This window comes from Pseudochaenichthys georgianus, chromosome 21 (assembly GCF_902827115.2).
Source record: "Pseudochaenichthys georgianus chromosome 21, fPseGeo1.2, whole genome shotgun sequence".
In the NCBI taxonomy this organism is placed as follows: domain Eukaryota; kingdom Metazoa; phylum Chordata; class Actinopteri; order Perciformes; family Channichthyidae; genus Pseudochaenichthys; species Pseudochaenichthys georgianus.
Window position 1 is genome coordinate 38,080,068 of NC_047523.1, and position 22,155 is coordinate 38,102,222.

General features: G+C 44.0%; 2 protein-coding genes across 2 annotated transcripts in view; one reads left to right on the plus strand and one right to left on the minus strand.

Annotated features, from left to right (window-relative positions):
• The window catches only part of LOC117466657 (TBC1 domain family member 8), a 39,366-nt gene extending 19,645 nt beyond the window's left edge, over positions 1-19,721 (plus strand). The window contains 15 exon segments of the mRNA XM_034110036.2: positions 2,159-2,356; positions 2,860-3,000; positions 3,946-4,096; positions 4,971-5,185; positions 5,939-6,056; positions 8,726-9,011; positions 9,687-9,876; positions 9,991-10,089; positions 10,367-10,435; positions 13,911-14,178; positions 15,436-15,460; positions 15,462-15,496; positions 15,596-15,682; positions 16,716-16,825; positions 18,707-19,721. Coding sequence (XP_033965927.1) covers positions 2,159-2,356; positions 2,860-3,000; positions 3,946-4,096; positions 4,971-5,185; positions 5,939-6,056; positions 8,726-9,011; positions 9,687-9,876; positions 9,991-10,089; positions 10,367-10,435; positions 13,911-14,178; positions 15,436-15,460; positions 15,462-15,496; positions 15,596-15,682; positions 16,716-16,825; positions 18,707-19,075 — 2,361 coding nt within the window. The 3' untranslated portion in view covers positions 19,076-19,721.
• A 1,044-nt stretch (positions 19,722-20,765) lies between these two features.
• LOC117466655 (nebulin-like) overlaps positions 20,766-22,155 on the minus strand; it is a 110,318-nt gene continuing 108,928 nt past the window's right edge. The window contains 1 exon segment of the mRNA XM_071207100.1: positions 20,766-21,464. Within this exon segment, the coding sequence (XP_071063201.1) occupies positions 21,291-21,464 (174 nt within the window). The 3' untranslated portion in view covers positions 20,766-21,290.

The following is a 22,155-nucleotide window of genomic DNA, read 5'->3' on the forward strand; positions in this document are numbered from 1 at the left end:
TGGTATGTTGTCTAACTTAGTTCAACAGAAGGGCTAATGGTGCATTCAGGCGGTTCTCCTAAAAGTCTAAAATGGTCACGATTACTCCCAGGAAGGTGTCTTTGAATGCCTCATAAGATGACACATGTCTAAACCAGGCCAGGCTCCATCACCCCTTGTGAAAGGACACGGCTACATTTACAGGTTAACAGTAATTACAGCCATATATTTGTTGTATTTCTCTGTCATAATGTGAACTCTACAGGCCTACGGGAAGGGAGAAACAGAAGTCCAAGAACATTGGTCATGTGACTTTATTAGTATTGAGTGATAATCACCTGAACGTAGAAACCCATGACCTCCAGATCGCAGAACTAAACAAGTGTGTGTTTCTGGAAGCTGAAACTAATGATAGATACAACACAATCTCCTCCTCTGTCTTGACTTTAACTGTCCCCTGGTCTTGTACAGTTCCACGTCTGTCCTTTGACCCTGAGAGACTTAACTCCAGTGTTTTCCATCATGTATTGTTAGCTTGTTAAACAGTGTGTGTTTACTCGGCCTGCTGCTGGTTAAAGAGTAACACGGATTGGTTCCCTGTGGCTGGTAATGTTCACACGTTGCAGTGCAGAGGGGGGGTGTTCCTTTCTGGAGTCATGTAAGTGGTGTTTGCTTTGTGACGGGACTCGTTCAGCTTCTTAAAATGTAGAGGAATAAATACTGCTGAGCTCCGTCATCACTTAAAAACACTAAAAGACATTATCTTTCTGCTCTAAATATGATCTGTTCTGTCATAAGAATGTATTTGGCACATTTCAACAACAATGCTTTCGGAGCCAAAATGCCTATTTAGCCATTGTTGATTATTCATATTTGTATCATTAATTGTTTACACCACATTACCGTACTTTTCGGACTATAAAGCGCACCTGCATATAAGCCGCAGCAGCTAAACTGTCCGTCTGTCTTGCTCTCGTTCTGTCTCTCGGTTCCACTTTTACTTTGGCGCGCTACCTGTCTCACTCTTTTCCGGCCTCCAGCTTTTCCTGCTGGAGCCCGCCGCTTAGAGGTGGCGGGCGCGGACCGGTCCTAGAGCCCGTAGAGTTAAAGGTGGTTAATTTTACCTGTAAAATCCATAGATTTAGGAGGTTCCCTAGTGGCCGATAGCTGTACAAACAAAATGGGGGAAAAAGTCGCGGTTTATAGTCCGAAAAGTACGGTAGTCACTTCCTGCATTATCACATGGGTGTGGTTTAAGGTATTTAGTCGACCCGTTGTGTGCTGACGGACAAAGAGGGCGATTTGGTTCAGATACATGTAGCTTTAGTCGACCGTATGGTGTTATTGTTTGTTTGTCTATTTGTGTTATTAAATTGGATGGAACAAGATCTTCAAGATGGACTGATCGTTGGGAACGAGTATCAGAACCACACTTAGCCTCTTATCATTCGATGGGAATTGTGTCGCTGCAAAAGCAATTCTGAGTGCTTTGCAAACACAAGTATTAAGATATTGTTTGTATTCTTATTTATTTTTTATTCTTTTTTAATTCAGCTTTTCACATGTATACAGTCAATACAATATTCTCTGTAAGCCTTCTGTGGTTAACAGTGACATCACAAATCAAACATACATATATGTGGATAACGCAGAGGCCTCACTGACCTTCAGACATGCTATAACATACAGTATGAACATAAACACAAACAGGGTTATGGGGGTGTACCTGCAATTTGGGGCGGTGGTGGCGAAGTCGATCGGGACTTGGCTTGGCAACTGGAAGGTCACCAGTTTAAGTCCCAGCAAGACCAAGTGCTACCGAGGTGTCCCTGAGCAAGGCACCGTTCCCCACACTGCTCCCCGGGCGCCGTTCAAAATGGCAGCACACTGCTCCTAACAGTAGGGATTAATAAAAGTCTATCTTATCTTATCTTATTCAAACAAGGGGGGGCATAGAAAACATATAGTAATATAGTAATAAAAGTCCCTTCTAGACAAATGATGGTGGTATTGGTGTAACATATATTATACATTTTCCCCATCTTGACAAAAAGATTCCCTGTTGCAATCTCAAAGCCAGGGTAATCCTTTCCATCTTAAAAACATCATAAATGTCAATCCAGTGATCCAAAGTAGGTTTGAATGTATTCTTATGGTTCTGCTGGTGTCCCTCCCTCAGGTGTTGTCCATAGAGAAAGCGGAGAGCACCAGCCTGCTGCCTCACCCCGTCATCGTGAGCGTCCGCAGTAAGAAAGCCTTCCAGCTGATCGACCTGCACGACCGAGACGAGCTCGTGGAAAACCTGAACGCCAGACTGCGATCTCTGCAGTGGAAGCAGGCCATGTTCCGAGGCAAGAAGGACGGCAAGAGGAGCATGGTACGTGTGGCGGCAGAGATAACACCTGACTCTGTGAGGGGAAGGGAGGCCACACGAGCACCAGGTGTTCTCGCTGACATACAAGTTCTAAGAGGACTCGCTTTTATCACATTGCACAAACACAACCGGACGTTCCCCAGCATTAGACATATGGCAGATTACAAGTGACCAGTTACTAGAAATCAGTTTAAAGTACAAACCAAAAATACATCAGTGTTTATTTTGCTTTCCATCTTGTATGCCGGTATCTTCTATCCAGTACTCTGAGAGTTTGGATGTTTCTTGAACTTCATTAAAAGGTTACTTACGGGCCAGAGAAGTATATTAGCATTAACGTAACCTGATGACTTTATTTTGGATGACGTCAATATGAAATTAAATACATCTGATCGTGAAAACTAACTTTTAAACCTTTTAATGTTAAAATAAATTAGTTTGACCGCTCAGTTTTGACATTTGGATTTTTTTTCTGTGAGAAACTGATGATGTTTTTCTCTTTTCAGAGGTCCCCGACACCTTACTACACTTTCTATTACGACACGGATGAAGAGGAGATCGAGGAGCAGGTTCTGAGAAACACCGTCAACAGCGAGGCTCTGATGACGGCCTTCCACCAAAACCAACCGGGAACCAACGGCAACAAGGTGGAGAGGAGTAGTTTAGCTCAAATCAAACTCGCATATACAAGAAGATGGAGATGGACCTTTATTAATCCCGCGAGGGGGAAATTCAGTTGTACACACATGTGTTTTTATACAGGTCACACAGTACACACTTTTTACAACATGCACATACAAATACACACAGTTATATGCACACACACATGCAGTTGAGAGGTCAGAGCGGAGGCAGCCAGTCTAGCCGGCGCCAGTGAGCAGTTGGGGGTTAGGTGCCTTGCTCAAGGGCACTTCGGCAGTGGCCCAGGAGGTGAACTGGCTCCTCTCCAGTACCAGTCCACACTCCGTATTCTTTGGTCCGATCGGGACGTGACCCGGCGACCAGCGTTTCCGCCAGGGGGGGGTCTATTCAGCTCGGAACGCCCTGAACTCGAGCCGAGGGCGCCCAAAAAAATTAAATCATTTGAGAAAAGATCGAGTTTTTATAGCTTGAAATAACGAAAAGGACAAAGACATCCCTCTGTTGGAGGGGCAACGGAGTCTGCTGGGATTCTTTTCGCCGCCAGCGAAGCGCGTTCCTGTCACGGAAAAAATAAGAACACGCCGCATCTTCCAAGGACCGTGCCAGGAGGGGTGTCCCTGTCGGCAGGGAGATAGTATAAGGGACGGCGCAATTCAAAATTCAAGTCACGTGACATGACGGAACAAAAATCAGTAATAAAAAAACAAATCAAAAGTCTCATATTAAGAAACTAAACCTCGACCACATCAACATGTGCTCTTCCATATGTCCATCCCTTTTCTAAGTGTGTGTGTGTGTGTGTGTGTGTGTGTGTGTGTGTGTGTGTGTGTGTGTGTGTGTGTGTGTGTGTGTGTGTGTGTGTGTGTGTGTGTGTGTGTGTGTGTGTGTGTGTGTGTGTGTGTGTGTGTGTGTGTGTGTGTGTGTGTGTGTGTGTGTGTGTGTGTGTTCAGAGCGTGGAGGAGGTGAAGCAGCGTCTGTGGGACGATCACTTCTCAGAGTTCGGTCGCGGCGTCACGATGTTTCGAACGGACAAGACACAGAGACTCGTTGCCATGGGGATCCCAGAGTCTCTGAGGGGGGAGCTGTGGATGACGCTGTCAGGTAAACACACACACACACACACACACACACACACACACACACACACACACACACACACACACACACACACACACACACACACACACACACACACACACACACACCATGTATACATCACTTCAGGGGACATTACATTGACTTACATGCATTTCCTGGAGACTTATCCTAACCTTAACCAGAACCAAGTCTTCACCCATTGATCCCCCTCATGGGAACCTCCATTATGTCCCCATAAGGGAGGCGAGTCCCCACACCTGACTATGTAAACGGATTTAGGTCCCCACAAGTATAGTAATGCTAGGACACACACACACACACACACACACACACACACACACACACACACACACACACACACACACACACACACACACACACACACGAGGCTATGCAAAGTCCTGCACACTGCGTTACAGAAACAGTAGTTTAACGCTCCTTAGTGCGGATAGAAAACATCAGTGGTTGAATGTAACAAATTACAATCCTTAAACATAAAACTTAAACTTAAATTAAACTCCTCAACCATCTTGTCTACTGCACTACATTTAATGCGATGAGTTACTTTTCTATAAAACCTAATGCGATGCACAGTAAAGGAAACTAAAAAGTCTTCCTCATATAATCATATTTTCGGCATCTTGATGACCTTTACCGTCTATCCTCTTTTGATTAGATTTGCTTTAGGCTACAAAGTCTTAATCTAGTAAAGTTTTCGAAAAAGTCTTAAGTTAGCAAAGTACTGGAAGTGGAAGGGCTTTCATTTTTTTTATAGAGATAACCATAAACAGCGTGTGCTTTCTCCTCATTTTAAAACCAGTTATAATGTGGCAAAGAAAAGTTGCTTATCCTCTCCGCCTCTCTGCTTTTGTTGCAGACGCGTCCTCGGAGCTGGAGGCCCACCCCGGGTACTACAGCGGCCTGGTGCAGAGGTCGATGGGTCAGACCAGCCTGACCACAGACGAGATCGAGCGGGATCTGCACCGCTCGCTGCCCGACCATCCCGCCTTCCAGAACCCCACCGGCATCGCCGCGCTGAGGAGGGTCCTCACCGCATACGCCCACCGAAACCCCAAGATCGGATACTGCCAGGTACGACCACCGGGGGGCGCTGTGCAGAGACAGGGATGAGACTGCATGGGGGTTCCTTTGATACTCACAATAGTCAAACTTTATTGTCAATCTTTCAGTTTGTGTGTACGGAGAGATCGAAATACCGTTTCCCACAATCCCTAATACACAAATACAAATATATGTAGAACATATGTATACATCTATATATACACAATCAAAGACACATGTATACATATGCACACATTAAGACATAAATAAAAGCACAATAATCAAATATACAAAATAACAGTCACTTCAATATCTTTGGGAAATGTACATTAGTGTATTGTATGTGCAGCTCGAGCCTCCAAGAGCTTGCAAAGAATATAATACGTTGCCCATAAACTACATGTCCCACAATGCATCTCATTTTGTGACATGGCACTGAGACTTGTAGACTTCTGCTTTCAGACGTAGTTAATTATGAAGCTATTACCCTATCTGATAATAATCCAATGCAGAGGCAATAATGTGACATAATACATTATTTCATATCTATTGTATATTTATATATGTATATTTATATAGTCTTAAAGTTCTAACCGGCCCTTTGAGTGCAACCATAATGCTGATGATGCCTGATGAAATCGAGTTTGACACCCCTGAGCCTGGCGGTCATTATTGAAGAAAGAACTCTCAACCGTTTTCACTGATCACCGCCTCGCTGCACATCATCCCGTTATATTATTTCACTTTGTTAACGGACAGTTGTTCTCATGTCTTTGTGGTCAGTCGATGAACATCCTGGCGTCGGTGCTGCTGCTCTACGCCAAAGAAGAAGAAGCGTTCTGGCTGCTGGTGGCCGTCTGCGAGCTGATGCTGCCCGACTACTTCAACCGCAGAGTCATAGGTGAGACGTCCGAAAACAAGCTTTACAAATATATATTCACTTCATCCTCCTACAGTCGCTGCTCCTTGTAGTCACGTAACCACAGTGTGTTGTTGTTGTTTTGTCTGATTCTACCCACAGTGCTTATCTTTGGCCTCTATAATAAACAAGGCTCACTTCCTGTGTTTGTGAAGCACCGTATTCCTCCCCATCAGGGTGCTTTAGAAACTATTTCCTTTCTTTTAACCTCAAGATATTTATGTTCATATTTAAACCGGCAGTGATTGTCTTCTCGGAATTTACATGTAAAGGATGGATATTTTTTTAACTTCTTTTATTTAGCAGTAACAATTTCCCTAACCCACTAAAGACACACGTGGAAGTTATCAGTTGACTCTTTTGTAATTCAATAATACCGGTGTTTGTCTACATGCAGGAGGGCATTGTTGTTCTATAGCAAACCCACATCCTGTTGGATCCGCTCAGCAAACACTTCCTCGTTAGATGAAGTGATTTCTCGCTCAGTCATATCTTTTGATAATCGCTTTAACCTTTAAAACAGCAGATAGGGGTCTCATCGTGGGAACACTGGAGAAGACTGGACGCGTTGCTTTTGCTGCCATCTAGTGGTCAAACTGTGAACATCAGCCCCCGTCAAAAAGTTACTATTTATATACCACACCAAAAAATACTATAACAGATGCACTTTGCTTTTTGCATAGAGTATAGGTAAATCATAACAAAGAAAACAAGATACACACACACACACACACGCACACGCACACACACACACACACACACACACCATGTATACATCACTTCAGGGGGGTATACTGCGAAGCAGGATTTTCGCTTAGCCGGCTAAATTCAGGGAAAACTCCGGCTTTCCGGTCATCCGAAGCTGGTTCTCTTTTGAGCAGGCTAGATCTCCATGGTAATATATGCTAAGCAGCTAACCTGGTCGGGACCAGGTTATGTTGCAGGCTAAGAGCTCAACTCAGTGAAAGCACCGCCTGCTGACCAATCAGAGCTCAGTGTGCGGAGTTTAAAGCGATCAAGTCATATTACAGGAGAAAGGAAATACAGAAAAACTGCCGTTGCAGGAAAGACGGGCAAAAATCACCGACTGTGTGAACGTGAACATGAATAGAATATCACCTCCATCTTCAGAGCAATCTGACTATTATAACATTAGCGTTAAGAAAGCTTACTTAAATATCGGCCACAACATAAGTAACCGGATCAGAGTACATTAAGTACAGTCCGCGGCATATCACTTCATAATGTATCATATATCTCCTGATCTGAGTCAGCTGAGCCGTATCTGGCCGTGCAGCACTCACAGCGTCACATCCTGTATGCAGAAGTATTATTTTAAGCAACACATAAGTTGACGAAACACTCGAGACAAATGTAATTGAAGTCAGATCGTGTTTTAGACGGGGCAGTGATATCATAAACCTGTTAATGTACGCATTCAAACACGTGTTCTGTTCCCAGCTGTGTTCACCTTGCAGGTGCAGCTATGTGGCTTTGATCCTGATCAAGTGTTTGAGTCATGGATGTTTAAAGTTTAACTTCTTCATTTTTGACTAGTATTAAAGTTCACTTTTCATTCAGGAAGTATGACGCTGCGCTGTCAGTACGCTTCTCCATGTTTGTGATTGGTCGAATGCTCCAGATACCACCCCTCTCATGTGAACGCGCACCTGACTAGATAGGACACGGCTGGCTTGAGCGATCCACTTGATAACCAGCGTCGTAGGACAGTTTAGCGAGAGCGCGTATGTTTTGGATTAGGCCAACCGGCTAACTCAAACATATCCAGGTTAGGTTGAACCGGCTTCGCAGTATAGGCCCCGGGGGACATTCCATTGACTTACATGCATTTCCTGGAGACTTATCCTAACCTTAACCATAACCAACACATGCCTAACCCTAACCAAGTCTTCACCCTAAAATTAATGATGCCCTTATGGGGACCTCCAATTTGTCCCCATGAGGGAGGCCAGTCCCCACACGTGACTATGTAAACAGATGTAGGTCCCCACAAGTATAATAATGCTAGACCACACACACACACACACACACACACACACACACACACACACAAATTCTCATTTACAGTGATTCGTAAATTTTGCTCCATATTTAGTTTTATCGTTTTTTCCTTTTTACCGTCTTCTGACATTTTTCTTTCAAAGTTCGAAGGGTAGATACTAACTTATTTTTCCAGCTTTGCATGATGCATGATTAGCTTCTTAAAAACTGGTGGTGAAACAATTATTTCTGGGTATTTTGAAAGAGACAGACTGCTGGTGAAACAATGGATGTTACAGTTTCATGTTTTTGGACAGCCATCTTTGAATATCCACCCGAGTGTTGTGTTGCAACAAGTCCAAAAGACGTGAGGGAGTCACTCTGTGCAACATTGAAGTGACTGTTATTGTGTATATATGGATTGTTGTGCTTTTGTTCATGTCTTAAAGTGTGCATATGTAGAAATGTGTCTGTTGATTATAGGATATACATATTTGTATACATATTAAAATGGATGTGGGAGATGGTATTGCGACCCCTCTGTCTGGACACACAAACTGAAAGATTGACAATAAAGTAGACGTTGAACATTGTACAGCACACTTCCCCTTCTTGAATCCTGTTTCTCTCCCCCCCCCACCCCCCCGCAGGAGCTCAGGTGGACCAGTCGGTGTTCGAGGAGTTGATCCGGGAGCGTCTGCCCGAGCTGGCGGAGCACGTGCCCGACCTCTCCACCCTCTCCTCCGTCTCCCTCTCCTGGTTCCTCACCCTCTTCCTCAGCGTGCTGCCCTTCCACAGCGCCGTCTGCGTGGTCGACTGCTTCTTCTTCTACGGGATCAAAGCCATCTTCCAGCTGGGTCTGGCTGCTCTGGACGCCAACGCTGAGGCGCTGTCCGCCTGCACCGACGACGGCCAGGCGCTCATGATCCTCTCCAGGTACTAACGCCAAGTATACTTAGTTTAATACAAACACCAGGTCATCAGGGAGCGATACTTTGAAATGCATCAGATCGAGAATCGGTTTTACTACCAAGTCGGTTTACACGTGCGAGGAATTTCCTTTAGCGTATCAGAATCAGAGGTGAGAATAAGTACTCTTATATCTTATACTTAAAGTAGAAGTACTCAGATCTTGTACTTGAGTAAAAGTAGAAGTACCAGAGTGTAGGAATACTCTGTTACAAGTAAACGTCCTGTGGTCAAAATGTTATTCAAGTAAAAGTAGAAAAGTGTTATCATCAAAATATAGTGAAAGTAGTAGTAGTAGTAGTAGACAGTAAAAGTAGTCGTTGTGCAGATTGGTCCGTTTCAGAGTAATATGTATGATATGTTTTATAATGATTAAATTATTAAAGTGTTCTCACAGCTGGTGAAATCTGTAAAGAAACTAAAGGTTTAAATAAATGTAGTCGAGTACAAGTAAATCATTGAGCTCTGAACTTTAGTGGAGTAGTACAAAGCAGCATCAAATGTAAACACTCAAGTACAAGTATCTCAAAATGATACTTAAGTAAATGTACTTGGTCACTTCCTACCACTTCACACGTGATTTCCTACAACACGAGTTTTTATTGTATTTAAAAATGCAAATGTTCTGTGTTTTTTTTGCAGTTTTCTGGAACAGGTGGGATATGAGGAGTCGTGTTGTCCCCCGTCCTCCCCCCCTCCGTCCTCCCCCCCTCCGTCCTCCCCCCCCCCGTCCTCCCCCCCGCCCGCTATAGAGGAGACCTGCAGCAGCGAGGCTGATATCCCCGCCGTGAGAAGCACCAACATCACGGACCTCCTCAACGAGTCGTACCAGGTGAGCGGCCCCGAGGCTCAGGCTGGACTCTCATATCAGCTGCAGTGAAACACTCGAGTCACGGGCTCCTCCAACGATGCAACGTAAATATATAATATAATGTATTTCTGTCAGAAATTCGGGGACCTGACGGTGCGGCAGATCGAGAGGCTTCGCTGTCGACACAGGATCTTAGTGCTGCAGGCGCACGAAGACACAACGAAGGAGAACGCTGTGAGCAGACAGGCAAACAAGTCTTACTATCATATGTTCTGACTTTACACTAATTATCTTCCTGTGTGTGTGTGTGTGTGTGTGTGTGTGTGTGTGTGTGTGTGTGTGTGTGTGTGTGTGTGTGTGTGTGTGTGTGTGTGTGTGTGTGTGTGTGTGTGTGTGTGTGTGTGTGTGTGTGTGTGTGTGTGTGTGTGTGTGTGTGTGTGTGTGTGTGTGTGTGTGTGTGTGTGTGTGTGTGTGTGTGTGTGTGTGTGTGTGTGTGTGTGTGTGTGTGCAGCTGAGGTTGGTGACTCCAGATGTTTCCATCTCTCCAGAGATCTTGGCCGATGTCTACGACCTCTTCAAGGTATCCTCTCATCCCTCAGACTATGATAATTATAGGTTTACAAGGGCAATGTGTTCGATAGCGCTCCAACACATTGTACGTGATAGGCTAAGGGGCGGGACATCTCTAAGCAGTTGACCAATCAGAGCAGACTGGGCTCTGGTTTCAGACAGAGGGTGAAAAGAGGTGCTGCAGCACAGGCAGTATGAGAAAGCATGGAGACATGTCCCAGTAGAGACACTACATACACACTGATATACACCTGAACATCAGTAGGAGGGGACTCTTTAAAGTAGAGACACTACATGCTGATATACACCTGAACATCAGCAGGAGAGGACTCTTTAAAGTAGAGACACTACATACTGATATACACCTGAACATCAGCAGGAGAGGACTCTTTAAAGTAGAGACACTACATACTGATATACACCTGAACATCAGCAGGAGAGGACTCTTTAAAGTAGAGACACTACATACTGATATACACCTGAACATCAGCAGGAGAGGACTCTTTAAAGTAGAGACACTACATACTGATATACACCTGAACATCAGCAGGAGAGGACTCTTTAAAGTGGAGACACTACATACTGATATACACCTGAACATCAGCAGGAGAGGACTCTTTAAAGTAGAGACACTACATACTGATATACACCTGAACATCAGCAGGAGGGGACTCTTTAAAGTAGAGACACTACATGCTGATATACACCTGAACATCAGCAGGAGAGGACTCTTTAAAGTAGAGACACTACATACTGATATACACCTGAACATCAGCAGGAGAGGACTCTTTAAAGTAGAGACACTATGTACTGATATACACCTGAACATCAGCAGGAGAGGACTCTTTAAAGTAGAGACACTACATACTGATATACACCTGAACATCAGCAGGAGAGGACTCTTTAAAGTAGAGACACTACATACTGATATACACCTGGACATCAGCAGGAGAGGACTCTTTAAAGTAGAGACACTACATACTGATATACACCTGAACATCAGCAGGAGAGGACTCTTTAAAGTAGAGACACTACACACTGATATACACCTGAACATCAGCAGGAGAGGACTCTTTAAAGTAGAGACACTACATACTGATATACACCTGAACATCAGCAGGAGAGGATTCTTTAAAGTAGAGACACTACATACTGATATACACCTGAACATCAGGAGGAGAGGACTCTTTAAAGTAGAGACACTACATACTGATATACACCTGAACATCAGCAGGAGAGGACTCTTTAAAGTAGAGACACTACATACTGATATACACCTGAACATCAGCAGGAGAGGACTCTTTAAAGTAGAGACACTACATACTGATATACACCTGAACATCAGCAGGAGGGGACTCTTTAAAGTAGAGACACTACATGCTGATATACACCTGAACATCAGCAGGAGGAGAGGACTCTTTAAAGTAGAGACACTACATACTGATATACACCTGAACATCAGCAGGAGAGGACTCTTTAAAGTAGAGACACTATGTACTGATATACACCTGAACATCAGCAGGAGAGGACTCTTTAAAGTAGAGACACTACGTACTGATATACACCTGAACATCAGCAGAAGAGGACTCTTTAAAGTAGAGACACTACATGCTGATATACACCTGAACATCAGCAGGAGAGGACTCTTTAAAGTAGAGACACTACATGCTGATATACACCTGAACATCAGCAGGAGAGGACTCTTTAAAGTAGAGACACTACATACTGATATACACCTGAACATCAGCAGGAGAGGACTCTTTAAAGTAGAGACACTACGTACTGATATACACCTGAACATCAGCAGGAGAGGACTCTTTAAAGTAGAGACACTACATACTGATATACACCTGAACATCAGCAGGAGAGGACTCTTTAAAGTAGAGACACTATGTACTGATATACACCTGAACATCAGCAGGAGAGGACTCTTTAAAGTAGAGACACTACATACTGATATACACCTGAACATCAGCAGGAGAGGACTCTTTAAAGTAGAGACACTACATACTGATATACACCTGGACATCAGCAGGAGAGGACTCTTTAAAGTAGAGACACTACATACTGATATACACCTGAACATCAGCAGGAGAGGACTCTTTAAAGTAGAGACACTACATACTGATATACACCTGAACATCAGCAGGAGGGGACTCTTTAAAGTAGAGACACTACATGCTGATATACACCTGAACATCAGCAGGAGGAGAGGACTCTTTAAAGTAGAGACACTACATACTGATATACACCTGAACATCAGCAGGAGAGGACTCTTTAAAGTAGAGACACTATGTACTGATATACACCTGAACATCAGCAGGAGAGGACTCTTTAAAGTAGAGAAACTACATACTGATATACACCTGAACATCAGCAGAAGAGGACTCTTTAAAGTAGAGACACTACATGCTGATATACACCTGAACATCAGCAGGAGAGGACTCTTTAAAGTAGAGACACTACATGCTGATATACACCTGAACATCAGCAGGAGAGGACTCTTTAAAGTAGAGACACTACATACTGATATACACCTGAACATCAGCAGGAGAGGACTCTTTAAAGTAGAGACACTACGTACTGATATACACCTGAACATCAGCAGGAGAGGACTCTTTAAATTAGAGACACTACGTACTGATATACACCTGAACATCATCAGGAGAGGACTCTTTAAAGTAGAGACACTACGTACTGATATACACCTGAACATCAGCAGGAGAGGACTCTTTAAAGTAGAGACACTACGTACTGATATACACCTGAACATCAGCAGGAGAGGACTCTTTAAAGTAGAGACACTACGTACTGATATACACCTGAACATCAGCAGGAGAGGACTCTTTAAAGTAGAGACACTACGTACTGATATACACCTGAACATCAGCAGGAGAGGACTCTTTAAAGTAGAGACACTACGTACTGATATACACCTGAACATCATCAGGAGAGGACTCTTTAAAGTAGAGACACTACGTACTGATATACACCTGAACATCATCAGGAGAGGACTCTTTAAAGTAGAGACACTACGTACTGATATACACCTGAACATCAGCAGGAGAGGACTCTTTAAAGTAGAGACACTACGTACTGATATACACCTGAACATCAGCAGGAGAGGACTCTTTAAAGTAGAGACACTACGTACTGATATACACCTGAACATCAGCAGGAGAGGACTCTTTAAAGTAGAGACACTACGTACTGATATACACCTGAACATCAGCAGGAGAGGACTCTTTAAAGTAGAGACACTACGTACTGATATACACCTGCACATCAGCAGGAGAGGACTCTTTAAAGTAGAGACACTACGTACTGATATACACCTGCACATCAGCAGGAGAGGACTCTTTAAAGTAGAGACACTACATACTGATATACACCTGAACATCAGCAGGAGAGGACTCTTTAAAGTAGAGACACTACATACTGATATGAATCCGAGCTGTATTTGAACTCCTCCTCCCTCCCTGCAGACGGAGCACTTCGTCAGTCTGTACTGGGGCGACAGCAGCTCGGCGGCGGCGGCGGAAGCGGCTGCGTGGCGGTACGGAGACTCGGGTCACTCCTACATGGAGCGGCAGTACCATCTGGACCGGGCTCAGTTCAAGAGCCTGTACGGGCTGCTGGCCCCGTGGCCCGGCTCCTCGCAGCACGCAGACACCGTCGCCAACAGAACCTTCACCCTGCTGGACCACAACTGTGACAACCTGGTGACCTTCAGGGAGTTCGCCGGCTGGCTGGGTGAGTGAGGGGGGGGACGGGGAGGAAGGACGATTTTGGATGCTCTTTATCAGGGGTGTCCAAACTACGGCCCGGGGGCCATTTTGAAACGGCCCTCAGCTAATTAAAAAAAGTATAATATAATACCGCCCACAAATGAAAACTTGTGCTTTTCTTATATTGTACTATATTGTAATGTAAAAGTATAATTTGTATTCACGATAATTTACGATGCTGCTTATTCTGAAATTCATCTTTTACTTTATTTTTTCTACATTTTGACTTTTTTTTCTGGCAAATTCATTTCAGTCAATTTGCTCAAATCTGGCATCTTTTCTCTCTTTGAGATCAACGCTTAAACCGAACACCATCTTTAGGCAACAAGACATTTCACAAGTCACTTTCCAAATGATGCTGTAATGTATTAAACAAACAACACGTCGTGGATCAGCAGGCGGTTCGGGACTCGTTTTATATCCTTCTGTATTCATGCGGGGTTTGAACTTTCATTAGAAACTGTTGCACATGTGATTTGTTTTAATACTTTCTCTCCCTCCCTCTCCCCCTCTCTCTCTCCCTCTTTCTTTCTCTCTCTCTCGCTCTTTCTTTCTCTCTCTCTCTCCCCTCTCTCTCCCCCTCTCTCTCTCCTCCCTCCTCTCTCTCTCCTCTTTCTCTCTCTCTTCCTCCCCCCTCTCCGCCCCTCTTCTCCCTTTTCTTCCCCTCTCTCTTTCTTCCTCTCCCTTCTTCTCCCCTCCCCTCCTCTCTCTCCTCTGTCTCTCTCTCTCTCTCCCCCCCTGGGAGATCTATGAGATATCTGACTAGGAATACTACGCACTCTGTAACGCGGGACGCAGAGAGTCTAGAAACAAATCGAGTCTTTCAGATGAAAGAGATGATCCCTCCCCTTCACGTACTATTCTTTTCTTTCTGCTGCTCTCCCTTCTCCTCTTTCTCTCTCTCTCTCCTCCCTCTCCACTCTCTCGAGGGGTCGTCTATAAACCCTCTTTCTTCTCTCTCCCTCCCTCTCTCTCTCCTCTTCTCTCCTCCTCCCTCTCTCTCCCCCCCAGATCGATCTCCTCTCATCCCTCCCCTCTCCTCGAGAAAGAAATCCTCCCCACCGCGCCCTCTCTAAATATTTCCCACGAGCCGTCACCGTCTCCTCTGGATCGTCCCTCCCAAGGCAAATGCGCTGCTCTGCCCCTACACCCGGGTCTCTCTCGTCGGCTCCCTCCTCTATCTGTCGTCTCTTCTATTCTCTCTGCGCTCTCTCCCTCTCAGACACGTTGTACTGTGAGGAGCTGAATGGTCCGGCTGCTGTACCGTCTGCACATCCCACCAGGTCACTCAACATGTTAATTACACGATGAAAGTCATGAGATCCAAGCTGCTGTCAGGACAGCAAATTGACTTATTCACTTGTGTGTGTGTGTGTGTGTAGCTCTGACAGAAAGTGAGGATGACCCCTCTCTGATGAAGAGCCCCCTGGTGTCCACAAACAGACCGCTCTTTGTTAATCTGCCGTCAGGTCAGTGCACACACACCGCCACGTGAACCAGCTCAAGAACTGTGTTGTTGTTGTTGTTGATGAGAAGGTGACGTCATCCACAGCAAGTCGTCCATCTTTGGAGGATGCTAGCGAGCTATTGACTTAACCTGCACAGTGAGAGAGTAACTCGCTTTTTCACCTTTAACTTTTCAAACCCGGTCGGGATGCACCGTTATGTCTCTCTCCGTCCCTCCTGTGAGCAACGACTGAAACAAAGGGTCCTGGGATTGTATTCTTTAAACCAGGGGTGTCGAACTCAATTTCATCGCGGGCCACATCTGCATTATGGCTGCACTCAAAGGGCCGGTTGTAACTTTAAGACTATATAAAAATACATATATAAATATATAATATATATGAAATAATGTATTATATTACATCATTGCCTCTGCATTGGATTATCATCGGATAGGGTAATAACTTCATAATCAACTACGTCTGAAAGCAGAATTATTGGGCAAATAATTGCAAGTCTCTTCAGTGCGTATGTCCAAAAATGATTTAAAAAGAAAAGCCAAATTCTGGAGAAAAAAGAAATAGAAGTGACATTTTGAAATACAAATCTAATTCTGAGAAAAAGGAATTCTATGAAAAAATGCATATTTTTGAAGAAAAAAAGGCAAATTGTGAGAAAAAGTCATATTTGAGATGCATTGTGGGACATGTAGTTTATGGGCAATGTGCTTATGTAGCATCTAACCGTATAATAAACATATTATATTCTTTGCAAGCTCTTGTGGGGCCACATAAAATGAAGTCGCGGGCCGAATGTGGCCCCCGGGCCTTGAGTTTGACACCCCTGCTTTAAACTAACACGGGAACGAGGGAGCCGTAGCAACCATCCGTGATAGATGCTAAACCGTGTTGGCCGTCTCCCGTCTGGTGACTGAACTATAACTCAACCACTAGACAGGGAACATGCACACTATCAGCCAACATTTAGCCAGCACCCAGTTAGCATAACATTGGCTCTCTTTACTGACTGTAGCCGTCATTGAAACTGCTGTTCCAGATGTTGAAGGAGAAGTGAAGGACTACCAGGAGCAGCTGAAGCAGATGCTGAAGGATCTGGTGAAACAGAGAGAGAAGGATGTGGAGAAGCCTCTGCCGCTCATGAACCAGGTACTGGAAACACACCGCACTACAGCTTTAATGCACAATAAAAGTGGTGCCTCCCCTTATAAGTCTGCATGCATTTAGTTTACTTCATATCCTGATAGTCTGATCTCTTTTTGACAAATAATGGAGAGAATATACCTTAAAATCAACTGACATCAGCAGTAAATTCGACTAATTAGGCGCTGTGTGTTAGTCCTGATGACCTGTTTCTCCCCCAATGCATGCTGGGAAAGGCTTAATACCATTGGTGGTTTTATCTGTAATCCCAGGCTCCTCCAACAATGCAACATGCAGTATAAAATAATATAAATATTGTTCTGCATCCTTTTTCTTCTTCTTCTCCTCATTTTTATTATTATTATTAATATAGACACTTTTAAACAACGATGGTGCTATAAAAACATTGTCTGCTCTGTTTTTAATGATGAATTACATTAACACTTACTGCACACTTGTGTAAATATCTTTATCATGTTCATTCAATGCTTAACGTTTCACTGTGATATCTTGTTTCAACATTTACTTTATCAATTTCTGATTTGTCTTTCTTTGTACCCTGTCGCTGCTATAAACGCCTGCATTTCTCCACGGGGATAAATACAGTTCCGTCTTATCTTATCTTACACTAAAGTGTTCTTCAGAAAGGCAACGCAAGTTTATTTATATAGCACTTTTCAACACAAGGCAATTCAAAGTGCTTTCCAAAAGTGACATTAAAAACACATTAGAAACATTACGAAGCAAAGATAATAAAACATGAAAAGTTACAGTGCAGTCTAAGATGTGAATAGTTCAATTAAAAGCCGCGGCAAGTCTTCAGCCTGGATTTAAAAGTAGTCAGAGTTGCAGCGGACCTGCAGGTTTCTGGGAGTTTGTTCCAGATATTTGAAAAGACCCCAAACCAAATTCTCACATTCCTCTCCCCCTCGTCTTCCCGTGGAATTATAGTTATTTTGACACTTTTCTAACCTTTTTCTATTCCTTTCATCTTTCAATCATTTTGCATCCCCAGACAACACATTTCCCTTATGGCGCATTTCCACTACAGGGCCTCGCTCGGTATGGCTAGGCCGTGTTAGGACTGGCTCACTTTATGGCGCATTTCCATTACAGTTTAGGAACTGGGGCAGTAACTATAGTAACGCAGTGTAGGCGGAGCCGTGACGTCATCTTCAATGAGAGCCACAAAACCAACATCAGCCGTTAGCTGTTAGCCCTCAGAGCTCACAGCTCCTCGTATCTGTTCAGAAACTAGACAGAAGTTAAACAAGTCCAAACCACAGACTGCCTGTGTCATGGTGAGTACAGTCGCTGGTTTATTTATGTCTGTAGGCCGTTGCTGTGAGTGTGGACGGTCGGAGCATATATAACGTTAGCTTAGCCGAGCTACATTCAGAAAACACGCATTTTAAAAGGTTCTCCGCCTGCCGTCTGTCTGCAGACTTGTCAAAGCATTAACTCATGGTTGTTACTAACCGGTATCAGCATGTTGTTACTTCGGCATCATTTTGAAACGTGTATTACAATTAAATCACGGTCAAATATGTTCATCTTGTTGTAGTTGTAGCCCCCTTGCCAGCGACTCTCTCTAGTTTAGCATGCTCAGCCCGACTCAGCCCGGTTGTTGGCCCGGAAAGAACCACGATTTTATGGGGCCAGAAAACTGTGAAAAAGTAACCGCTAGCCGGAACTACGCCTTGTGGAAACGCAACCAAAAACAGGCCCCGCACGGCTCGGCACGCTTAAAGCGAGCTCCGCGCTGTAATGGAAATGCGCCATTACCGTCACCCGAACCCATCTTTGACCCGTTTTAATTTTAAGACTTCCCTCGTGAGTCTCTAAAAGAAAAAGAAAGTAAAACGTCTTCTTCTTTCTCCTCCACAGCGTGAGTTCATCCAGTTTTGTAAGACTCTCTACAGCATGTTTCACGGCGACCTGGTGGAGAACGACCTCTTCCAGGCCATCGCCACGGTTACCAGCCTGGTGCTGCAGATCGGAGAGGTGGAACATCGGAGACACAGCTCAGAGGGGTCAGAGGTCAGCGCGGAACAAACCCCCGAGGATGCTGGGAGTTCTTCGTCGGACAGCGATTGGACGGTCAGCTACGCTCAGATTCTGGCGTCGCTGCTCACCGAACAGGCGCTGGTGAACTTCTTCGAGAAGCCCGTGGATCTGTGTGCAAAAATCTCAGAGGCCAATCAGAAGCAGTACGAGCAGCGGGCCGGATTACTCACTCTGCAGCAGGGGAGGTGACGCAATGTGAGCCGAGTAATATCAGTATCACCGGACAGGAAGATGCAGAGCGCGAGAGATACCTTTTGATATTACAGTTTATAGTACGACTGAACTGTAACTGACAACAGGAAGGAGGTGTTTCCACTTTCCCCAAAGTACTTCGAGCCAAACAAGACAATCTTACGCAGCAGGCCACGAGATGGTCGACTCGCTGCAGCAACATGAGTAAAAAGATCCTTTAGTGCCTGGATGAATTCTCGTTATTGCCTTTTGACGTCACTGCCTCTATAAAGTGTTGTTATATGAACAGTGTACGGTGCTCATCATTTCGTGTTTTTTGTGCCTTGTTAAATTCACACGTTTGCCTTTTCACGTCACCATAAAGATGCCTGCAGTTAAACTGTGATGTGGGCTCATACTCTGCCACCACTTTCTAATAAAGAAGCTTTTGTGAAACAGATTTAGTGATTAATTCAATAACAATGTAATGAATAAAGGGCCTCACTTTCTAATGAACCATTATAGTTATAAACGTCAGTAAGTCTTTAATAAGTGTCACACAGTAAGTACTCTGTAATGTAATGCACGTAAGTTAATACATTAAATAGAATTCCTTAATTCTAAATATGTTGTTAATAAATTCATTGATTCTGATTAATATAAACGTGTTTGCATTTTTCATTGGAGAAACAAGTTTTATACAATATTTTTGAAGTATTACACGGCTTCGCTGAATACTCGATTCTGATTGGTCAATGTGGACATTTTAGAGCACATGTGTCAAACTTAAGGCCCGGGGGCCAAATCAGGCCGTTGGTGGATTTAATTTCGGCCCGCAGAATAATTTCTAATTCCTATTAGATCTGGCCCGCCGGTATATTGCACCTTCCCTCCATCCTGAGGGTCTCCTCCGCTCAGAGCCTGAGCCCACACATTGATGACCTTGCACCCGAGATGAGATGCCAAGTGTCTGAACTAGCATCCCAGAGCAGCACACTGAGTTCAATGGATGCTTCCTTCTGCACTTTCTCTCACGACAGCAGGCCATGTTTGGTTTGTTCTTTGAGGGGAATAGTTTCTTGAAGCTGTTGTTGGCCTGTGGGGAAAAGTACTCATAAGAAATGACTCTGAAAAGCTGCAGATAGAGCCATGAGAAATGAATGCACCTGATTATTTAATGTTGTTTTTAAAAGCAATAATTGAAGCTTTGTGAGTTCCAGGTTTAATATGTGCAGTAAGTTCATTTCAATAAGTTCTGCAATAAACACTGAACCAGTCCGGCCCTCCACTAGCACCCATTTTTTTTATTTTGGCCCACTGTGTGTTTGAGTTTGACACCCCTGGTTTAGAGGTTGTTAATTTTCGTTGTTAAGGAGAACAGACCGTTGCTAAGGAGGATCAAGGGACTATGTGCAGTCATATCAATCCGCAGAAAGAATTTAACGCCAGCTGTGGACAACACACGTTCGTTATTTTGGTAAGAAAACACCTCGGAGCACTTTTCAAATATTATTTTTTATATATTTGTCGAGAGCACAAGACTTTGGATTCATGATGGCTTACCCGAAAAGAGAAAGTTACAGAAAACCTCGCTGCACGCTATCCCTTACATATATAATGACGTCTTTAAATGCCAATGAAGTGTGAATACAACGATTAGAAGAAGATACCAGGAGTCAAAGTTTAGAATCAAAGAAAGGAGTCCGAGTGCTGCAGGAGCGTGGTGTGCTTTATTAGCTACTGATTAAAGGAAGAGGACCTGTATAATCTGAAGACACACACACACACACACACACACACACTAGTGGCCAGCCTTCAGTGTAAAGGAGGGAAGACTGAGGCTCTCGTTCACACTCTTCAGGAGCGGTTTCATCGTGGAGGAGTGACTGACTCCTTAGTTACAGGCATCATTTGAACCCGTTGCTCGGTAATACATCCTGAACAAAGAGAGCTTTATATATATTAAATATTATTGAAATATACAAAGTGAGTGATTTTCCCGAGGCGTCTCAATTGTAACAATCTAAAATAGTATAGTATGCATAATCAGACATGTTTAAATGTAACGGGGGGGGGGGGGGGGGGGGCAGCAGCAGCATTTGAAAGATAACAGTTAAAATACACAGATCTAAACTAACTACAGGCGACACATTGCACTGAAGCCACAGGTGTGTTGACAGGAAGTCGCCCCGTGGATGTGCTTCTCTGGAGGGGCGGTGGGCGGGCTTTGTCTTTAGATAGCTTCCACGTAGTTGGCGGGCAGCATGCCGGTCTTGCTGGTGCGCTGCACGGTGCCGTACATCCAGCCCTCGTCGATGGCCTGCACGTTCACGATCACGTCGCTGTCCTTGAAGGAAACCTCGTCGCTGTCGGCCGCCGCGTAGTCGTAAATGGCACGCACGGTTTTCTGCAGAGGATAAAGAAGTGTGAGTGTTGGAGCCAGACGTTGATCTGTGTTATTGTTGTTTTGCAAGGATGCGATGTTATTTAATGACAACCCATTTTCATCAACTGCTTACAGGTCTCCTATCATCTTTTATACATACATGTGTCCCCAGTGTGTCAGGGATCTGAGACCCATAATATATGCCTACAAGTAGCAGGATAGGAGATCTTTCAATTCATGTATCTTTCTACATTTTTATGTACATTTTTTGTATTATTTCATTTATTTATTTTAAGGGGATTTTTGAGTGTTACGTAGTTCAACCCCTAAAAGTACAATTATTCACATTTGTATGTTAATTTGCAAATGACCCGCTACACAGAGTCATGTGTAAAGAGGCTGTGAGAGCTCCAAGAGTTTAAAGCATGAGGAGGGGGATATTCTCTATTTTTTTTATTGTCAACAAATCCCATAAAAAGACTAAAACAAGTGTTGAGATAATCTATATTATATGATCATGTGTTGTAAGTTATGCTAGTGAGTTTCATCATTTAGTTTATCTAAAGCAGTGCTTCTCAAAGTGTGGTCCGCGGACCACTATTGGTCCGTGAGCGCCCCCTAGTGGTCCGTGAGTATATTGGTAACATTTCACATTTGAAATAAATAAATACATTTAAGTTTTCCACACTCTCGCGGGAATATCTCCGCAGTG